The sequence below is a fragment of the Bombina bombina genome, chromosome 4 (genome assembly GCF_027579735.1).
Source record: "Bombina bombina isolate aBomBom1 chromosome 4, aBomBom1.pri, whole genome shotgun sequence".
Classification (NCBI taxonomy): Eukaryota; Metazoa; Chordata; class Amphibia; order Anura; family Bombinatoridae; genus Bombina; species Bombina bombina.
The window spans coordinates 57,889,667-57,912,575 of record NC_069502.1 but is presented as its reverse complement, the minus strand read 5'-3'; the positions used below and the strand labels follow the sequence as shown (position 1 = coordinate 57,912,575).

The following is a 22,909-nucleotide window of genomic DNA, read 5'->3' as shown; positions in this document are numbered from 1 at the left end:
AGCGAAATGTTTGAAACATAATCACTGGCTTCAGAAAAGTACAAATCGGAATAAAGCAATAGTTGTCACTGTTAGAAAAGTGTAGACAGTTCACTTTATTATAATAAGATAGCATCAAATCAATAGAATGGGCTAAAGCCCAAGTATGTGTTTAGACCTTTTGGTGCTAATGTGTCAAGGCGATAGATCCACCTGCTCTCACGTTGTAGAAGTCTTTTGGCCCGATTTCCTCCCCTAGTTGGAAGGGGTTCTTGATCAATGAGCATACTACGTATACTTGAAACAGAATGCTTGTATTCAATGCAATGCCGGGCTACCGGCTGATCCGATTCACCCTGTTTCATGGCCTCCCGTATGGCACACCTATGGATGGCCATACGTTCACGAAAGGTGGTAACCGTTTTGCCCACGTATACCTTAGAGCACGGACAAATCAGGATGTATATGATATAGGTGCTGGTGCATGTCAGGCGTTGATGGATTTTAAACCTGTGGTTATTATGAGGGTGCTGGAAGGTATCTCCCCTCAACATACCATTACAGGTAACACAACTTGCACATGGGCAACATCCCTTCTTTGTGGATTTCAGCCAAGTATCCTTTATGTAGTGTGTAATTGGGTCAGCCTTAACAAGAATGTCCCTCAGATTCTTCGCTCTGCGATAGACCATTCTAGGCACCGCCATCTTTTGAAACGGCAAGGAAGAGTCACTTTCCACCACAGGCCAATGTTTTCCAAAGTCCAGTGAGTGCCTGCTTTTTCTCCGGATATTCTATGTACTTCATAGCAGTGCACCTTGGCATTTCTAACTGATGGGGTAAGATTCTGCTGTCCTCTCTGGACTGTATGTTTTTGCCATTGGCTTTTGGGACAAGCACTCCCCCAATTCAACACAGTTTCTGTGGACTTTATTTCAGTACTGCACACCTGGAACCATTTTTCAACAAATTGTTTTAAACTGTGTGTTTTCTATTTTTGGCATATATTCCTGGATACACCATAAGCTGAATGATGGCAGAGGCTGCAGCAAGTATGGACAATTTATACCATGACGAGGACTTTAATACAGATCCCCTGGCATTTACAGACGACGATGCAGAGAGGATACTGATTTCTGACGAGCTGAGTGAGTTGGGAGGTGACAAACCTATTAATGTATACCATAAATTGCTCAATCTACGCAGGAAAGAGATAGATTATCATTTACATGCTGTATTTTTGTCTGGTTATCACAGAAAAAAATGTATCCCTAGAGGCTTTAGGGTTAAGAATATACCGACTCTAGGCAGACAAAATGTTGATTTTTGTAGAAGATGGTGTTCCATACTTAACAAATGTGCATATGATCTCATACTTTTAGTTATTGAAGAAGTGACTAGGTTAGAAACCAAGGTTAAAAATGAAATTGAGATGGTTAAAACACATAGTCTGCACGTGCTTACTGAGGATGTGGGACAGGATTGGATGGCTAAATTGGAAGGCTTAGTAACTAATTACCGCAGTGATTTAATTGCATTTAAAAATAAAAAATTGCATAATGTGGAAAATGATTATCGGGAGAAAAAGTATACAAGTGGTTATATGGTAAAGATGAAATGCCACAAAATAGACGCCTCAGAAATTTGCGTTCTAGAAACACTCTAAGTGTGGTGGATAGTAGTGGAGGTGATACCTCTATTACAGAGGGGACAGCACAGGAAGGACAAGCCATTGACAATATACAAACTACACACTCTTATTCCTCTTTTTTAGGGGTAGCCACACGCTCCACCAAAAAACCTCCCATAATGTCTCTGGCCAAAAAAGGCCAAAAAGACAAAAGATCAGAAGGGGAGGACATTGATCTTACACAAACAAAAAAGAGGTGAATATTGTCTTTAACCTTAGTAGTAGGCCTCTCAGTGATGCTGATAATTCCCTGTTGAATCGGGGTTTATCATATATTCCTACTCCTAAATTTGACCCTTTTGACAAACTTGTAGACGTACACAGGTTTCAGCGACAGATAAAACTTAGGGACCACTTCAGGGGACAAACATATCAACATGAACCCTTCAAAAAAGCCTCTACTTATGAGCCCCCAAATACTCACACTTCAATTAGAAGTTACACACGAATATTGACTAATAACATCAAAGCTACACCACAAACCCAGCTGTACCCTAATCTAACTATGGCTGAGTCCACAGCACTCAAAGACCTAAGTAATGACACGTCCATTATTATCCGCCCAGCGGATAAGGGCGGATCCATAGTTATTCAAGATTATGTTGATTACCGTAATGAAGCTCTTAGGCAACTCTCTGACAGCAATACATACACAAAATTGAGTGGTAATCCTACCACTAAGTATAAGACGAGTATTGATAACTTTCTGCAACGCAATTTCGAAGCGGGCATATTAACTGAGAATGAACTATCTTTTTTGACCACCAATCATCCCATCATACCAGTTTTGTACTTGCTCCCAAAGGTGCATAAAACACTTACTAATCCACCGGGCAGACCTATTGTGTCTGCCCGTGGCTCACTGCTCACCAATCTGGCCATCTATGCTGACTCACATTTACAGAATGTAGTCAAAAATACAAAATCCTATCTCAAGGATTCACAGAGTCTTCTTAGGATTCTTAAAGAATTCCCTGACCTACACATGAATGACATTTTGGTTACCATGGACGTTGACAGCCTCTACACCGTTATTCCCCATCTGGGAGGTTTGGAGGCTGTCAGGTCCATGGTGACTGATAACATACACTATTGTGGACCACCAATAGAATTTCTATGTGAATTACTTTCTCTCTGTTTAGAGAAGAATTATTTCAAATTTGAGAGCAGTTTTTATTTACAGACTGCGGGGACAGCCATGGGTTCGAACGTGTCACCCACTTACGCAAATATTTACATGGCTTGGTACGAGCAAGAAATTATGAAACCTTTTGATCATCCATATGTGAGGTATTATACTCGCTATATCGATGACGTGTTTCTAATATGGCGTGGTAATGAAGCTATGTTGCGTGAGTGGGTGTCCGTTTTGAACTCCATGGCAAGTCCAATTAGGTTCAAATTGGAATTTGACCGTATGAGTGTACACTTTCTGGATTTGAATATCTTTAAGGTTAGGAAAACAGGTATCGCAACAGTGAAGTAAAAATATCTGGCAGAGAGATATGCAGGTAAAAGCGTAGTTTATTACATGTCACATAGCGTACATACAATATACAGGCACAGCAAACAAACCCCGCTAAGCGGGGTTTGTTTGCTGTGCCTGTATATTGTATGTACGCTATGTGACATGTAATAAACTACGCTTTTACCTGCATATCTCTCTGCCAGATATTTTTACTTCACTGTTGCGATACCTGTTTTCTCTTTGTGACTTTGCCAAATAGGGGTGTGGAGAGCCCCCAGCAACAGTGTTAGTATCAGCAGCCTGACCGGAATCACACGGATATTCTGTGAGGCCCTGGATTTAAGCCCTGTATGCATACTAATGCCCGGTGGATACATGTTTGCTTTGAAAACCTGCAACACGACATAAGGAACTTATACCGCACCGAGAGGGTTACAATCGGGTGAGTCCTCTTAACTTCACTTGGATATTTTATAGTTTCTGAGGTGACATCCGCATTAGTGGGACTCTTTGACAGAGTCGGTTTCACCTCTGAACATTCATTCTACATTAATATACAGCATTAAGTCTGAGCAGTCTTTTTCTCTTTAAATGACACATCTTTAAGGTTGGTACAGGCGGTGAACTGCGATTCGGCACATCGCTATATACGAAACCTACCGATCGCAACTCACTTCTTGATGCTAGAAGTTTTCTCCCCAGGCACCAAAAGAAGGGTGTCCTCACCTCACAGCTCACGCGCGTAGTCAGAAACAACAGCGAGATACCCCAAATGCAGATCCAGATGGAAGAAATGGGGAAGAAACTTTTGGAAAGTGGCTATGCCACCAATGAGATACGTGATGTCCAGGAGAGGCTGTTACAAATGGAAACAACCGTGAATATTGATATTCCGAACTGACAGCCTAATGAACAACTGAATATATGATTACAACTTATGTTCCTATGTGTGAAAATCTTACTGGAGCTGTAAGAAAACATTGGCCTGTGGTGGAAAGTGACTCTTGCCATTTCAAAAGATGGCGGCGCCTAGAATGGTCTATCGCAGAGCGAAGAATCTGAGGGACATTAAGGCTGACCCAATTACACACTACAAAAAGGATACTTGGCTGAAATCCACAAAGAAGGGATGTTGCCCATGTGCAAGTTGTGTTACCTGTAATGGTATGTTGAGGGGAGATACCTTCCAGCACCCTCATAATAACCACAGGTTTAAAATCCATCAATGCCTGACATGCACCAGCACCTATATCATATACATCCTGATTTGTCCGTGCTCTAAGGTATACGTGGGCAAAACGGTTACCACCTTTCGTGAACGTATGGCCAACCATAGGTGTGCCATATGAGAGGCCCTGAAACAGGGTGAATCGGATCAGCCGGTAGCCCGGCATTGCATTGAATACAAGGATTCTGTTTCAAGTATACGTAGTATGCTCATTGATCAAGAACCCCTTCCAACTAGGGGAGGAAATCGGGCCAAATGACTTCTACAACGTGAGAGCAGGTGGATCTATCGCCTTGACACATTGGCACCAAAAGGTCTAAACACATACTTGGGCTTTAGCCCATTCTATTGATTTGATACTATCTTATTATACCAAAGTGAACTGTCTACACTTTTCTACACATCGTAAGGAAGTTGTGGGGTCTCGCTGTTGATTTGGGTTTCTAACATACTCCCTGTAGGCTTGAGGGATATTTGTTTGTATATAGTCTTCTTGAATGTGAATGTTCACTTTTTGCTGCATTGATGCTTTGGAGAAGATCTTGAAAAGTGTCTGACTCTAGCTATAACAGTGACAACTATTGCTTTATTCCGATTTGTACTTTTCTGAAGCCAGTGATTATGTTTCAAACATTTCGCTTATTGTGTATATTCAAAATTTATATGTGTTTTATGTAGTAATGTCTCTTGTTCTCCATGTGGTTGTCGTGTTGATAGACGATATTGTTGCTTTATTCAATCTTCACTAAAATGTGTTTTTCTGTCCCAAAGGGGTAATGTGTTAAAGTCTACAACGCGATCATCTCATTGATTCAATAGCCATGATCATATGTCAGTCCGCTCTCACTGGGCGCTTTTTGTATATAGCTGTAGCTATGACAACCACTGAGCTACCTTTTGTTTGGTGTTTGGTTGCACATGCGCATTGGTGAAAGCGGACATGGCGTGTGATCAGGCTGCCGCAGCCTTCCGTATTTGTTTGGTTTGTTGTTATGGCTACGGTGCTAACTGCGCTGTGACGAGTATTACGTTGTTACGTGCTGATGTCACATATCATCCTGAACACGTAAGGCGGTAAATTTGTTTATTTCTTTATGTATATAAGGGATGCCAGTTTTAATTTGTGTTAGGTGGTTTAGGTGTTAGGTTGTACTCACTAAGGTGACATTTGACAAAGGCACAGGTTATGTTCCGAAACGTTATGTCTGTCTTGTATTGGGAATAAAAGGATGTTTTACAAAGTCCAGTGAGTGCCTGCTTTTTCTCCGGATATTATATATATATATATATATATATATATATATATATATATATATATATATGTATATATATATATATGACTCGATGGAATATAGGACTGGTCTTTAATTTTTTTTCAGGGCTGCTTTTTATTCCCAGCCTGGCCCTGCGGACTAGGAATCCCTAATCTGGTATATTACAGATTAGCCACATTCTTTACTAGAATTGTTGACTGGTGCAAACATGCAGCCCATAAAGAATGGATCCACTTAGAATATCAGCTAGCAGCCACTGTCTACCTGGGAAGCAAATGTTGGCTTCCTTTAAATAAGAGAAACTTCAGCTCCCCTCTCCCTATGACCACTAAATAAATGTTTAGGATCTGGGACACCCATATCAAAATATTTCCCCACATTTCTACTATACCTTCCCCACTAAATCCTTTAATAGAAAACAACACTTTTTCTCTTCTGTTAACAGTACACACCACTTCCAAATTCACCATTCATAGTTCCATACCTTGCTCTGCATTCCTACAAGAAGGGAATCTTAAACCTCATCCTGACATAATATAATTATTTGGCCCCAAATTTGAGAATTGGTACACATATTTTCAATTATCAAACTTCCTTCTGACTCATCCAGATAAATTGCAAATATCCTGCCAACTCCAAATAAAGAGCTATTATCTTTAATACATAAACAAATCTTACTAACCTACACCACCTCCTTACCCTCTTATGTGAGTAAATGGGAAGTAGACATTAATCATTCGCCACCTCATAAATAATGGGTGAAAATATTTTCATCCATGAGAAAATCTTCATCTTCAATACATACTCTAGAGATAAAAATTACATTTTTATGCAGGTGGTATTATACACCAGTACGCCTACAAAGCTTATTCCCTAGACACTTCTCAAACTGTTGGAGTGTAAATGGCACACACCCTCATATTTGTTGGTTCTGCCAAATCGCCCAAACCTTTTGGCTGTCCATCAAAACTGAAATTGAGAAAGTGTTATCTTTATCTCTTCCCTTAGATATCTGAGTATTTCTATTTAATACATTTCCCAATATTAAATGTAAACTAAAACTTACTTTACTGACTATAATGACCAACTCCGCAAAAAAAAACCCTGATACCTAAAAATTGGAAATAACAAACTACCATCTATTAAGAGCTGGAAAGAAACTGTGTCATATACCATTCAAATGGAACAATATCATTTTACACAGCACAAACCCATTGATGATTATCACTCAATTTGTTTTATCTGGGAAGAATATTTGAACAAGCAGAACATAAGATAAATCTGCCATTACCTTAATATACTTTAGTTCCTCTACTCACGAACCAAGATAATCGTGCTTTTTGTGTATTTACAGTACTCTTATAAATCACAACTACTGATATTTCTTGAGCATTTTACTTTGGAGATATTCATGTAATACTTGATTTTATGGCAAAACGTTGATGTAACTAAGTATATGTGAACAATGTATTATCCCTCTGCAAATTTGTTATTTCTTCTGATTGACGATTATTCCTATGTATTGTCAAACAATTTTATCACGTGTTATGTAAAATTTTAAAACCAAATAAAAAAAAATTAAAAAATTAATAGAGTTTGCTCCATATTTATAACAGGTTGAACTGATGTAGTCTAAAATAGAGTAGCAGTGATGTCTGTTGCCACATAAAGAGCTATGAAGGTTCTGAGTTTGAATGTATTTTTGATTTGTGCTCACATATTGATCATATCTGATGACTCTTTTTGTGTATTATTTAATTCATTAAATTTATATATAAGGTGATGACATTAGCCCTGAGGAAGTCCCTTACAAGAAAGGGGAATGAAACGTGTGTAGGCGGTTGTATGATATGTTATCCGTTTGCAGGATTGCTTTTGGGGTGAGACATCACCAAATATTTTTATTTCGTGAGTGCTAAAATAACTTCTTTGAGATGGACCAACAGACCTTCTAAGGAAAGCAAAGTAGGTTTTGAAACCTCTGCTGAAGCCCTTTCCAGTACATGCTGCAGAACCGGATCATACAGAGTATGGTGAGAACTTTATGTGACTGTCCTCTATGTATACATTTAAGGCTCTATGGATGTTCATACTGAGGCCTACGCTCTCGTAAGGATACATATGTTTGACGTGCACCTTGGAAGTGTAACTGCTGTTTCTCGATGCACTATTTGGAAAAGTTCTAGTGCTGGTGGTAAGATCTGGGTCCTTGTCTCAACAATGAACTTATGATCTGTTACAAATGGACACTTGAAAATTAATCTGGCTTTATGTTATTTAAGATTATGTAATTCTAAAATATATTTTGCTTATTCATGAATTGTATTTTCCTTGCTTGAAACTACATAGATTGTTGAATATACCATGACAACAAATCCCTTCTAAAGATAGTTGGGGTTACCCTCTGGTGGAGGTGTTGTAGGTTTCCTTAAAGGTCATTTTTTTACTATCTATTGGAAAGCTATTCAGACTCACAGTGATCTTTTCAATGCCTCCTGTAATTTAGGAGACATATCCAGAATATTTTTTAATGTTTTTAATGAGTGTGTTGATGCCTGAATAATGGATTCTGAGATATTTGACTTTTTTAATGTAATTATTAAAGCTTTGATAAAAAATCTGTATCTGACTATATGCATTTTGAATAACATATTCTTTTTAGGGTCTGCACTGCTTTAATAGTGTAGTTATTTATATTCTTTTATGTATATACTTCTTGATTATTACTTAAATTAAGCTCCTTTCAAGAATTCATAATATCACTCATAGCTACATTTTTAAGTTGGAGTCACAGGAAGACAAGCACACATAATTAGAATCATAGCAAATGAAACCACACAGTTTTTTTTTATACTTTATGATCAAATAAGTAGATGAAATCATATTTTTCCTTTTCCCAACATGGACTAGTGTAATTATTCACTTATTGTTTATTAGCATGTATAATATTACAATATGATTTTGCGTACACAATGATATTGTTTTAAGTAACAATGTCAAAATGCTTTTACTTCATAAACTGTGTTATCAATATTGCAATAACAGGAATATAATTCCAGCATTTTTGTTTTGAAAGGAACCTTTATTTCTTACATCAGGATTTAAGGGAATACAGACATTTCAGACCATAGGGTGTATGGTAGGTCTAAAATATTATCAGCATTCTCTTAAAGGTACACTGAAGTCAAAATAAACGTTTATGATTCATATGGATCATGCAGTTTTAAGACACTTTCCAATTTACTTCAATTATCAAATGTTGCACTTTCTGGGCAACAAGATCTTACTGACCATGTGCACAAGCTCAAAGGGTATACATATTCTAGTCTGTTATTGGCTGATGTCTGTCACATGATACAAGGGGCCGGAAAATAGGAGAAAAAATGAATTAGTCAGGAAAACATCTACTGCTTATTTGAAATTCAGAGTAGGTGTTATTGTCTTGTCTTTTTACTATGCACTTGTTAATTATGCAGTGCTTATGTATTTAATGGTCCTTTAACCCTGATGTAATAAAATTAGGGTTCCTTTTTTTTAAAGGATGGAATGATGTTCTTTTTCCTGCAATTTGGATGTGGCAGATCCTGAATTCCGTGCCTGAGAATAATACGTTTATATTGTGTGCTGTTTTCCATGTTTGATTTTGTTGCTGTTGATGTTGCACATAACTTAGTTGTAAGCAGGAACTCCGAAGATCTGGACTTCGCAAACATGGAGACATTCTGTTCTTCTAGGTATATGAATATTCACGTAACGCCCGGCCATATTACGGCACATATATGCTTGTGTAAAACCATTGGGAAGGGAAGTTATCACTGCACACCTGTACAGGAGAAAAAGACAAATTAGTGTGAGGTGAGCTAAGTAATCTAATCAGAATTAAAGGGACATGAAACTCAAAAATGCACTTACATTATTCAAATAGAGTATATAATTATAAACACATCCGAATTTACTTTAATGATAGATTTTGCTTCATTCTCTTGGTATCCTTTATTGAAGGTGCAGCAATGCATTCTTGGGAGCTAGCTGAACACATCAGTAAACCAATGACAAGAGGCATATATGTGCAGCCACCAATCAGAAGCTAGATCCTAGCTCCCGAGCCTACCAAGGTATCATTTTAAAACAAAGGATACCAAGAGAGCAAAGCAAATTCTATAATAGAAGTAAATTGGGAAGTTGTTTAAAATGATATGTTGGGTTTCATGTCCCTTTAAACAGTTCTTGCCTGCAAATGTTCCCAGATTAAAAATATATTCCAATGGTTCAAACAAGTCATAACGCTTCTGCTTGAGAGCTAACTGTGCTAGAAGTAAGCTTTTTGTTCTAATCTTGCCGGTTTGCACTAGTATTATGATTTGAAAGTAAATTGTTTTCGCTTGTGCGCTATCTCAACGAGCACAAAAAGCCAAATTTATTAGAATATTGCATGCACATTCACGTATTCCCCCATAGAAGTCAATGGAGAAAAAAAATTAAAACAAGTGTAACATCCAACTCGCTAACCCAATATCAAAATATTAATATACCACATTTCAATGTTCTTCCATTTCAAGATTATGTTCTTTTTTTATTGATTATATATAGGTATAGATTATTATTATTATTATCGGTTATTTATAGAGCGCCAACAGATCCCGCAGTGCTATAAACATAGGTGGAATACGAGGAAACATTTATAGGGATCAAATGGTTAGAGGGCCCTGCAAAGAGTTGCACTGTTAGGCTTACATGCTAAGGGGGTTCAAGGGGATAGCAATGGAGGATAAGAACTGGTATAAAGAAAGGTTAGTGTAGGTTGTATGCATCCCTGAACAGTAGAGTCTTTAGGGAATGCTTGAAGGAGCTCAGTTTTGGAGAGATTTAGCTTTAGGTAGTGAGAGGATATCCAGGAAAAGATGTGAGAAAGACAGTTAGTGACACGGGTTAGCAAGGAAGGAGATAGGTCTGGTGCAGATAAGTAGATTTGGGTGTCATCGGCATACAAATGATATTGGGACACGTGGGACTTTATTAGGGAACCTAATGATGACGTGTAGATTGAGAAGAGGAGGGGACCAAGGACAGTGCCTTGTGGAACCCCAACAGAAAGTGGTGACAGGGCAGAGAAGGCTACAGTAAAGGTATGGTTTGACAGGTAGGAAGAGAACCACAAGAGGGCTGTGTCACAAATGCCGCAGGATTGGAGGGTTTGGAGCAAAAGAGGGTATCAGAGGCTGCAGACAGATCAAGGATGATAACCAGAGAGAAGTGCCCTTTTGATTTTGCTGTAAGTAGGTTGTTGATAACCTTAACGATTGCTGTCTCTGTGGAGTGATGGGGACAAAATCCAGATTGCAGTGGGTCAAGGAGGGAGTTTAATGAAAGGAAATGCGATAGGCGTGCATATACTAGCTTTTCGAGAAGCTTTGAGGCAAGAGGGAGTAGGGAAATAGAGCGGTAGTTGGATGGAATGTTGGATGGAGAGAAGGTTTTTTGATGATAGGTGTGACCAGTGCATGTTTAAGAGATAAGGGAAATATAGCGGTGCTGAAGGAAAGGTTGAAAATGTGTGTTAGTATAGGAGTAAGGGTAGAAGAGAGGGAGTAGCTGTGAGGAGATAGGGTCAAGGGGACAGGTAGTGAGGTGAGAGCGTAGTATAAGTGCAGAAACTTCTTCCTCCGTAACAGGGGAGAAAGAGATAAATGTATGGCTATGTAGGTTGTGGTTGATTGCAAGTGTTTGAGGGGGTTAGAGAATGGAAGTATGTTAAGAGCTGATTTCGTTTCTGATGGAGTCGAGTTTGTTATTTAAGTGACTGGCAAAGTCTTGAGCTGACAGAGAAGTTGTATTTCGAGGTGGAGTGGGTGGAGAAGAGTATTGAAAGTGGAGGACAGACATTTTGGGTTTGAAGAAAGAGTAGAGATAAGAGTAGAGAAGTAATGTTGTTTATAGAGATTAAGGGCAGAATAGTAGAAGTTCAAGATGAACTTGTAATGAAGAAAATCAGCTGAAATTCGAGATTTTCTCCAGTGCCACTCAGCAGTATGGGAACATATGCATAGGTACCATGTCAGAGGAGTATGCCAGGCCTGAGGATAAGTATGTGATTTCCGATCTATGGTAAGACCCCAGATTGTCTAGGACCGATGTAAGGGTAAAATTATAGTGGCAGATAGATTGGTCAGAGCAGGAAAAGGAGGAGATAAATGAGAGGAGTGGTTTTGAGGGAATTAGCAAGCTGTTGCTGATCTAATGACATAATGCTTCCGTGAAGATTGGTGTGAGGAGTAGAAGGAGGGAGAGTTGTAGGGAGGAATATGATGTTGCAAGTAAGGAGATGGTGGTCAGAAAGAGGAAAAGGAAAGTTTGTGAAGTTTGAAATAGTACATTGATAGCTAACGATTATGTCAAGGGAGTGACCATCTTTGTGAGTGGGAGAGTCAGTCCATTGTGACAAACTGAAAGAGGAAGTGAGTTGCAGAAGTTGTTTTGCAGAGGAGGCAGTGGGATTGTCAAGAGGGATGTTGAAGTCAAGAATCCACCTGTAAGCGCTCCGTGCTCCTCTCCATCCCGATGCTCCATACAAAACTCTGCCCATCACGTTCTTCACGCTGGTGCACTTATGATATTGTTCCCCACGGAAATCACAAAGATATGTGAACTTCTACACCACTTTAATGGTGCCCAGGGAGAACCGGAGACCTCATCGCCATCTCCAAAAGAATTACATACACAGAATATAACGCCCTCACACTCAATGAAGCTTAATACGGACTTTAAAAAAACCTTCTTTATTTCCATATTACCATAAAAAGAAAGCTTCAAGTGGTATAAAAGCCAAACGTGTTTCGTTAGTTAAAACATAACTTCTTCAATGGCTTCTTAGTCTGCAGTACCTGCACAGGTGTTTTATGGAGTAATAGGTAATTGTAATCCCTTCTCCATACTTTTCTTTAACTCCCTATTGCCTGGATGCTGCAGAGCAAATAGATGCCTACAGTCACATTGTATTGCATGTATCAACTCATACACATCCCTTATTATTTCCATATATTAAATGCATATTGATGGTATATACAGGAATGAAGAAGTATTGTTTATACGTATGTGAATGTTAAATCTGATCATAATAGGCATATTCTATACATATAAAATTATGATGATTTTAACTTGATACAGAGATACTTGAGTATACCATTGAATAATATTGAATAGCCATCATACAATTTTTCTCCAAAAAGTTTATATAACTCAGGTATGAAAAAATGAATGAAAAAATGAATAAATAAATGAATGGACTATGATGACTATATTTAATCAAATATATTACCCTGATCACATATGGTATTTTAACATAAATTCTTATATTGTCATTCATTATTCAATAAACATTTTTACATCCCATTCTTAATTTAATCCTGAGGGAATTCTTGTTCCTAAGTGAAAAATCCAAAATACTTCTTGCTTTCTAAGGGTCTCAACTATTTGCCCGCCTCTAGGGTGTCTCTTTATATCTTCTATACCTTGAACTTTTAGTAAAGAACTATCTGAATTGTGATATCTGTGAAAATGTGTGGCTATGGGAGTTGTAGATTCAGGGTCATCTATTGCTCTTAGATGTTCCAAAAAACTGTCCTTTAAGGTTCTTGTTGTTAAACCTACATACTGTTTCCCACATCCCTCACATGTTAACAGATATATAACATATTTAGTATTGCAATTAATATATTGCCTAATACTGCATGTTTTCTGTTCATTTTGAGAGGTGAACTTATCACCCAGTTTAAGGTAAGAACAAGTTTTACAGCGGTTACTCCCACATCTAAAGAATCCACTTTTACTAGACAGCCAGTGTCTTTTTTTCTTTTTCAAGAAGCATTGATGGTGATAATGTATTACCTAAAGTTTTTGCCCTTCTACTGAAAAAATTAAAACCTTTTCCCACAATTTTGGACATTTGCATATCTGTTCAGAGAATAGGTAACGCATTTCTAATTATACCACATATAGCGTTGTATTCTCTACTGTAAGTAGTGAAAAAATAAGGTTTAGAATTAGTTATATCTTTCGCTTTTTTGTTTTTATTTTTAAACATTAATAGATCCTCTATATTCATTGTATCAACCTTGCTTTTGGCTTTTAATAATACGTCTTTTCCATAACCTCTATTCAGAAACCTATAAGTGGTTTCCTCTGCCTGTTGTTCATACTCTCTATTGTTGGTGCAGTTTCTCTTAACCCTCATGTACTGTCCTTTTGGGATTGCTCTTATAATATGTCTTGGAGGACAGGATTTCACATTTAACAGCGTGTTACCTGCTGTAGGTTTCCTGTAAAGACTAACTTCAATTTTCTTTTTGTGACTATCTGGTTTTAAACTCACATCAAGATATGATATGGAGTCCCTGGAAATATCCATCATAAAATCCAAATTCATTTTGTTATTTTTCAATATTTCAAGGAATCCATATATATATATCTGTTTGCTCACCTTTCCATATAAATAACAGGTCGTCTATAAAGCGACCATAAAAAATGATGTGTTCTCTAAATGGATTGTCACCCCCAAAGACGTGGAACAGCTCCCACCAACCCAAATACAGATTGGCATATGTGGGGGCAAATTTTGCCCCCATAGCTGTTCCACGCCTCTGGAGGTAAAAATTACCATTAAACATAAAGAAATTATGTGTCAACAAATATTCCAATGACCTTAATATAAATTCCTTAGTCTCCATATCATATCGTATCCAAAAAGAATTTTATGGCTTTGATGCCTTGTACATGGGGAATAGAAGTGTACAAGGACACCACATCAATGGTTACAAATTGGTATTCTTTATTCCATTCTATTTTATCTATTTGTCTTATCAAATCAGTTGTCTCCTGCACAAAACGTCTTACATTTTTCACCAGAGGTTGTAGATATACATCGATTATCTCCCCCAAAGATTCATTTAAAGACCCAATACCGGCAATGATGGATCTTCCTGGAGGATTATCCAAACTTTTGTGAATCTTGGGGAGATAATGGAGGATAGCTGTAATGGGATGATCTTCAATTAAATATTCAGCATTCTTATTGCTGATAATTCCCTAACTAAGTGCCCAGTCTACAATGGATGTTAAAATACTCTTAAAGCTCATGGTGGGATCATGTTCTAACAATTCATAAACCTCTGGGTCCTCCAACTGTCTAGATGTCTCTTTCACATAGTCACTTTTATTTAAGATAACAACATTTCCTCCTTTATCAGAATTGCGGATTACTATGGTATCCTCAGTTTTTAGTTGTTCTATTGCCTCAATCTCTTTTTTACTTAGATTATCCCTTTTATGATTGTTTCTATTTATATTTTTATGCAACATACATAATTCATTTCCACTGTTTTCTGGAAGATCTCAATGGCATTAGATCTAGTATTTACAGGATATATGTATCTTGACATTGCCGATTTTTCTACCATCTGATTACCGTCCCCCTCTTGTGTCTCATATTGTAATGACATTAGATCTAATTCTGCACATATATCTGTAAATACAAAATCATCTGTATCTTTGATTAAAGATGGCTCACTAGGTAGAATGTCTGATTCAAGCTGTTGTATGTTACGAAAATGTTTCTTTAACACTAGTGACCTGACAAATTTATTTACATCTACTATTGTGTTAAAAAGGTCAAAGTGACCTAACGATAGTACTTTAATCTGACTATCGGAAAATTTGTATCATGATAAATTCACCACATTATTATTTGTAAAAATGTACTTCCTTTCCAGATTTTTCCTCTGTCTCCGAGGATACCTTGGTTGATTTTCTTGCTGTTGACTGTGTGTTTTCCTTATACCTTTGCCTGCCCCCTCTGCATATTTTCTTTCCTTTTCCTTTCCTTTCACCTTGCCTGTACTATCCCCGTTTTTTGAGACCTCAGTTTTTCTTGACACCTTATCTCCTGATGTTTGTAGTACAAAAGAGGTGGGAGTGGATGAGGTAGTTGTTTCCTCAACTCTTTCATCCCCAGCACTATTAAAGTCATAGCAATTCTAATTATAATCCGTATCATTTTCATTAAATGTAACTTTTTTTGTGTTGATGTTGCAGTCACCAAGAATGAGAGCAGGGTTGTCTGAGGAAAGGAAATAAGGTAGCCAGGCAGCCAAGTGATCTAGAAATTGAGTTGAGGAGCCAGGGGGTCGGTATGTGATTGCAACACATATAGAGAGGGGAGAGAATAAGCAAATCATGTGGGTTTCGAATAAGGAAAATGTGAGGGAAGAGATGGGATGTGTTTGTTGAAAGGTGCAACGAGAGGAAAGTAAAATACCTACACCACCTCCTTGTCTATTACCAGACCTAGGAGTGTGGCTGAAGTGGAGACCCCATGTGACAGAGCAGCAGTGGATGCTGTGTCTAAGGGAGAGAGCCAGGTTTCTGTTAGGGCCAGAAGGTTGAGGGAGCGGGAGATAAAGAGGTCATCTATAGAAGTGAGCTTGTTGCAAACAGAGCAAGAGTTCCAGAGTGCACAAGTGAAGGGCGTAGTGACTTTAGATACAAGAGGAATATGAGTAAGGTTGTCAGAGTTTTGTTTTCTGAGTCTATGGAATGGTACACATGTATGTGCATGGCTAGGAAGTTGTTGGGGACCAGAATTAGGGGAGATGTTACCTGCAGCTAGTATAAGCAAGAGGGAGAGTGACATGAGATGAGATACAGATTTGCAGTAATGAGACTGTTTTTGAGACGAGGTGTAGGGGGGAGAGAGTGTTTGGGAATAGGTTAAGTTCATGAGTACAAAAGTAAGGTGAGTTTAAGATATATATATATATATATATATATATATATATATATATATATATATATATATATATATATATATATATATATATATATATAATATATATATATATATATATATATATATATATATATATATATATATATGAATATCTATTTAAAATACTTAGATCATATGCTGCTATGTGCAGAACATTGGAATGTGAAATATGTATAGTAAATACATAGTTAAAACCATCATTAGAAATGAATATTGAACACCTGAGATCTCATATTTATGAGCACTTTTAAATTTTTATTTGATGGTGTTATTTTGAGTGTAACTGTACTTTGTAATGTGTTTTGTGCAACTTTTTTTTTTAGCGAAACATTTAATAGAGCTCTGAGGACGCAGTAATCATTGTAGCATAAACTGTGATTGCGCTTTAGCGATTATGCTTACTTTCAACTTGTAATACCAGTGGTAAACCCGACAAGCGCAAACCCCAGCTCCACTCATTTGCCCTCTACTCGTAATTTGGCCCAGATAAAGTGGATTAAACAATGAGTTGTTTTTTTTCTTTAAAAATTCAAATACCATTGATTTAACAACCTCTATATACATCAAACTCATCAAATCATATCTTTATGAACCTTACTTTATTCACAAGGGCACAATCATGTTGGAACAAGAAAGGGCCTTGATCAAATAATTGCCAAAAAGTTGGAAGTACCCAATTGTCTAAAATGTATTTGTATCATGTACCATTAAGATGACCCTTCAATTAAGCTAGCCCTGAAAAACAACCCCAAGCCATTATCCCTCCTCCACCAAACTTTATAATAGGTACAATGCATTCATGTATGAAGCATTCTCCTGGCATCTAGTCTAGTGGTGGTGGGCTTTACACCACTCCAGCCGACATTTGGTATTGTGCATGCTTGTGTATAGCTGCTCAACGTAGGACATCTATTTCATGAAGCTCCCAATACACAGTTCTTATACTGATGTTGCTTCAAGAATTAGTATGGAACTCTGTAGGGAGTGATTCAACAGATGATAGGCAATTTTAAACACGCTATATACTTCAGCACTCAGCGGCTGGAGTGTTATAGCTTCTGGACACTTCATAATAATAGCACTTACAATTGACCAGGGCAGACCTAGTAGGGTAGAAATTTCACTAAATGACTTGTGGCATAGGTGGCATCCTATGACAGTGTCATTTTAAAGTCAATGAGCTTTTCAATGTGACACGTTGTACTGCCAATACTTATCTAGGTAGATTTAATGGCCTACAGTGCTAGATTTTATGCACCTGTTATCAATGGGTATGGCTGAAATATCTGAACTCGATAAATAGTTAGGGTGCCCATATACTTTTTTCCATATAGTATATGTTTACTCGCCACCTATCTTTCAGATTTAAATGTATAATTAAACAGGCTATGTGCTAAAATATTACTGAGATCATATGTTGTGACTAGTGATATCATTATTATGTTCAGATTTCTCTATGTTTTCTGGATACGAATTGGAGCAAGTTTTCACTGTTAATTCCCTAGAATAAAGTGTGCTCAAAATATCATTATTTATAATATCATACAAAACTGGGAGACTTGGTCAAGTCAATTTTTAATTATTTAGTACATCCACATCCATTAACGCCTGTAGATCCCCACATCCAGTGAGTTTTGCTGTTGGAGTGTATGAGATATGGCACAAAGAATATCCTGTCTATTTCCACTGCTTCTAATGTTATCTGGCTTCTATATTATCACACTCTTCATCTCTACTTCTGCCCCAATCACAGTATTTTATTCTCATCACCTCTACCCCTCTCTCTCCCCTCTCTATCATTCTTTCTAATTTTATCTAACTTTCATCTCCATTTCTTGCTCTGTCCTTCTGAAACTATAAAGGACATATTAAAGTTCAATATTGTCATTTATCAATTCTGATGACCATATCTCCAGAAGGGCACATAATAAATTATTCAAAGTTGAGCTACTAAAAAGGTAACTGGTCTAAGTAATAATCCATACAAGGAAGACAGGTGACGTGGCAGAAACCTTGGAGTACATTTAGGATGTTATTAAAGTTCAGAAGAAAGAATATTTCAGAAAAGAGCAACAAGAGAATTAGAGATGATAATTTAAAACTGAAAGGTAGAAGGTTCAGGAATAATTTGTTTAAGCACTATTTTACAGAAACTGTGTATTTGTACATTTTAAGAAATATTGAACAAATCAAATTATATCTGTAGTCAAATATGTAATTATTCATTAATCAGTTAACTACTTTATCTGCATTTTACAGAATATTTCTTCTAGTAACCCCAGTTTAAGGATACTGTTTATCTGTGTTTTTACCTTGGATTGTTGTTCCCATTATTTGCCAGTGAGTTTCCGATGATAATTTCAGCCCCTCTCAGTCTTTCTCCACAGCAGTCCCCTCTGTTTGTGATAACCACTTTTGATATTTTGTAGCAACCTAGCAAATCCACCCTCCACCAAGGAGCATATTCATAGTTGGAATGCATACATGACCCATGAAAAAGGTTTGTATCAAAGTTCCCATCTATTGCATTCATAGCTAGTGCATAGCCACCATCTTGATTGTTGTATGTATAGATAGATGACTGTGTCGCACGACCTTGAAGTGCAATATTTTCAACTGTTTTAATAAAATATAAAGAAAAAAATTGTTACGTATCAGTAAATCTTCAAAGAAAAATGCTGTGTATGACAAAAACAAAATAAAAATGGTTAGTATTCAGCGCCAGGAGTGCAAAGCACACAAACGCACTATAAAAAAACGACCACCTAACAGGGTCGTACAGAAGAATAAATAAATTGTGGGAACATAGGAGCGCCATCCAAAGGGGGCTTAAGTGTGCTGGTGGAAAAGCTGGGCCCAAAGAGATTATCAATATGGGTGTATAATGGCCAAAAAAGAACACATAGTACTGTAATACTAAAGAGCGTAGAAATAACACATAGTACTGTATTAATAACACATAATACTGTATTAATAAGGAACGTAGAAATAGGGTGAAAAATACAAACAATAAAGAATATATAAAAACATATGTTGTTGTTGTATATAAAAAAGGTTTTAATCCAAGGAATATATGGAGCAAGATATCTAGAACTATGTGGAAATCTAGCAAAGTTATTCACAATCTAGAGTAAAATGTTTAAAAACAATGGTGAAAAACATTTGTCAAACATATTATAGGAAAATAAGGGTATAAAAAAAAACAATAAAGAAATTAATGATATTAATGAATCCGAGCTCAGATAAAGGGACCATATATAAAGCAACAATATAGTCCCAAAGTCTATACAGTCACAAAGAGTTACAAAGATTAAAAAAATCCAGTAGAGGTCCAATGTGGAAGGATCCAGAGAAGAGAGAGGAAAATACTTGTATCCAGGGGATAAAAATCTTTTATCCAAAACTTCTGGTTCAGGGTAAGAGCATCTAAAGGTACCTGTCTTATTCTAAACGTGGACAACTCACCTGCATGTGTTGTTTTTTGGCCATTATACACCCATATTGATAATCTCTTTGGGTCCAGCTTTTCCACCAGCACACTTAAGCCCCCTTTGGGTGGTGCTCTTATGTCCCCACAATTTATTTATGATAAAAACAAAGTAAAAAATGCTGAATGTTGAAAAGTTAAAGATTTTAAAAAAAAATCCATTGTTAATGATTCTATGTTCTATTGAAAATTAAAGTGATTGCTACATTTCAAGAGCAAAGCAGAAATACCATCCCATTATTTATTTATTATTAAATCATTATTTTATTATAAGTATTGATTTTTTTAATCTATGTATTTAGGTGAAATTATAGTTTTTAATTTAGGTTCTATATTTCTATATATCTAAGATTTAAGGCCTGATGATCTTAAGCTATCTGCACAGGTGAGATGATAAGACGTCTCATCAGTACTCAATTTTAGAAAGGCAAATTTTACCTTGCGAGTTATTTATCTCACTATAAAGTGTTCTGTATGTGAATGTGAAACTTCTATAATGCAATATAAGGCCTTTAAAATAAATCCAAAATATTTTGGGTGATTTAAATATGCGGCATCACCGCGAAAGCCACCGCCGCAGTTTTTTACTCAATTTTGGTATTACATATACGGCGCTGCATATAAATGCAGCACGTATATTTTACCCAATGGGGCATATGTATCAAGCTCTGAATGGAGCTTGATGCCCAGTGTTTCTGGCGAGCCTGCAGGTTCACCAGAAACAGCAGTTATGAAGCAGCGGTCACAAAGACCGCTGCTCCATAACCTATCCGCCTGCTCTGAGCAGGCGGACAGACATCGCCGCAATTCAACCCGATCGAGTACGATCGGGTTTATTGACACCTCCCTGCTGGTGGCCTATTGGCCGCGAGTCTGCAGGGGGCGGTGTTGCACCAACAGCTCTTGTGAGCTGCTGGTGCAATGCTGAATACGGCGAGCGTATTGCTCGCCGTATTCAGCGATGTCTGTTGGACCTGATCCGCACTGTCGGATCAGGTCCAACAGACATTGATAACTAGAGGCCATTGGCCGCTATTTTTACTCTCATAAGCTAACAAAACCGCATCGCAAATCAGTATCACAAATTCAGTGCAAGGACTTCCGCGGCAAAAATGGAGAAATTTTACTCCATTTTCACCTCGCCACACATAGGCAGACGCAGCAAGCCTTGCACTGAGTATGTGAGCACTGTAACTCCCTGAAAATGGTAACTAGCACCTAACTTATGCACAATATCTATCTACCTCCTGAAAATAACTAACACCTAACGCATGCGCAACATCTATACCTATCAAACGCAATAACTAATAAAGTATATTAACCCCTAATCAGCAATTAACCCACATTAGGGGCAATGGGTAGTTTAGGTTTTTTTTAGTGCTAGCTTTTTTTATTTTGGGGGGTTTGGTGAGTGGGGGGTTTTACTGTTAGGGGGGACTTAGTATTTTTTTAAGTAAAGAGCTGTTTAACTTAGGGCACTGCCCTACAAAAGGCCCTTTTAAGGGCTATTGGTAGTTTAGCATTAGATTAGAGGTTTTTTTTTATTTGGGGGGACTTTTTTATTTTAATAGCGATTAGGTATAATTTTTTTATTTTTGATCATTTTGTTTTTTATTTACTGTAATGTTAGACTTTTTTATTTTCTGTAATTTTAATTTTAGCTTAATTTAAACTTAGTTTTTGTTTTTTTATAAAGTAATGTTAGATTTTAGTTTATGTAAATTGGCTCCAGAAATTTGTATTTACGCTCATTTCTTGACATCGCTAGTTTAGCCGACTTACGGCACATTATGAACTGCCGGCGGAGTTTATGTAATACCCCGATGTGCGATGTGAAGTTATGGGCGGTGCGGGCTTTAGCGCTTATGCTGAAGCCTGGCCCGTATATGTTATATAGCCCCATGATGGCAAGTCTTTTATTATCAGGCTCTTAGACTGTGTACTTTCTATATCACCCATCTATCTTTCAGACTTTCTTAAATATTTCCTTCTGCTTTCTTATATTTCCATTCATTTTATTTGATTTTAGTTGTCTCTAAAATGCAATTTATTAGTAACTTATTTATCACATTTTCACAGATTTAAAGAATTTTAAATGTGCATAGGTGCTATTATGGATTACTCTTATTATATTGATATCATGTTCATTTAAAAAAAAAAATGTAATGACTTAAGACGGACTAACAAATTAGAGGATGTAATTTAACTTTAACAGGAGCTAAGGTATTTGGTTATACAGATATGGAAGCACCTAGAATAACAACGCTTGTCAGAGGGACAAGAGATGTTTTCACAACCCCACAAATAGAAATCAATATGCAAAATTATGAAAAGGTATCAAGAAAAACAATGTCCTATGCATTGCATGCATCCACCCTAGCTGAATACCATAGGGTGAAGAGGATTCCAAGGGGTCTAAGGATGAACACTAAACCTACATTATTGGCAAATAATAAAGAATATTGTACTAAATTCGAACACATATTAAATAAATGTTCCCTAGACCTGATAGTGTTAACAGTGGAATACTTAAAAAAGCAATAGATACTCAATGGGATGGATATGTCGATGGATATGGAGAAACTGCTTAGTGATGTAAATAACGAAATCGCTGAGCTGCGTAAAGAAAAAGAAAATAAGAAACAAATTAAGTTCTTGAGGGACAAGCAAGATTACCAGTCGGGAACTGTTTACCGCTGGACCAGGGATCCAACCAGAATGGAACCAGTTAGCACTTCCAGTCCAGCACGCCACCACTATCAGAGAGTACCAAGATGGGGCAGCAACTCGGAGGCCACCTCTGATTCCTCATTGGGGGAATCCGATGTCAAGGTCGCAGAGGGGGGAGGAAACATTGCCCAGCAAGAACAACTATGGGCAACGAATTACAACCAAGATGGATGACACACCGCGGCAATCGCCATGTCTGATTAACAATTCTGGGACTGAAGTAACCACTGTGCA

General features: G+C 37.3%; 1 protein-coding gene across 1 annotated transcript; it reads right to left on the bottom strand.

Annotated features, from left to right (window-relative positions):
- Window positions 1–9,308: 9,308 nt before the first annotated feature.
- LOC128656865 (fucolectin-like) lies at window positions 9,309–21,734 on the bottom strand. The gene is made up of 3 exons (XM_053711031.1): window positions 21,728–21,734; window positions 18,771–19,074; window positions 9,309–9,462 (listed from the first exon to the last, which is right to left on the bottom strand). The coding sequence occupies exons 1-3, from the start codon at window positions 21,732–21,734 to the stop codon at window positions 9,309–9,311; spliced, it is 465 nt and encodes a 154-aa protein (XP_053567006.1).
- Window positions 21,735–22,909: the final 1,175 nt, after the last annotated feature.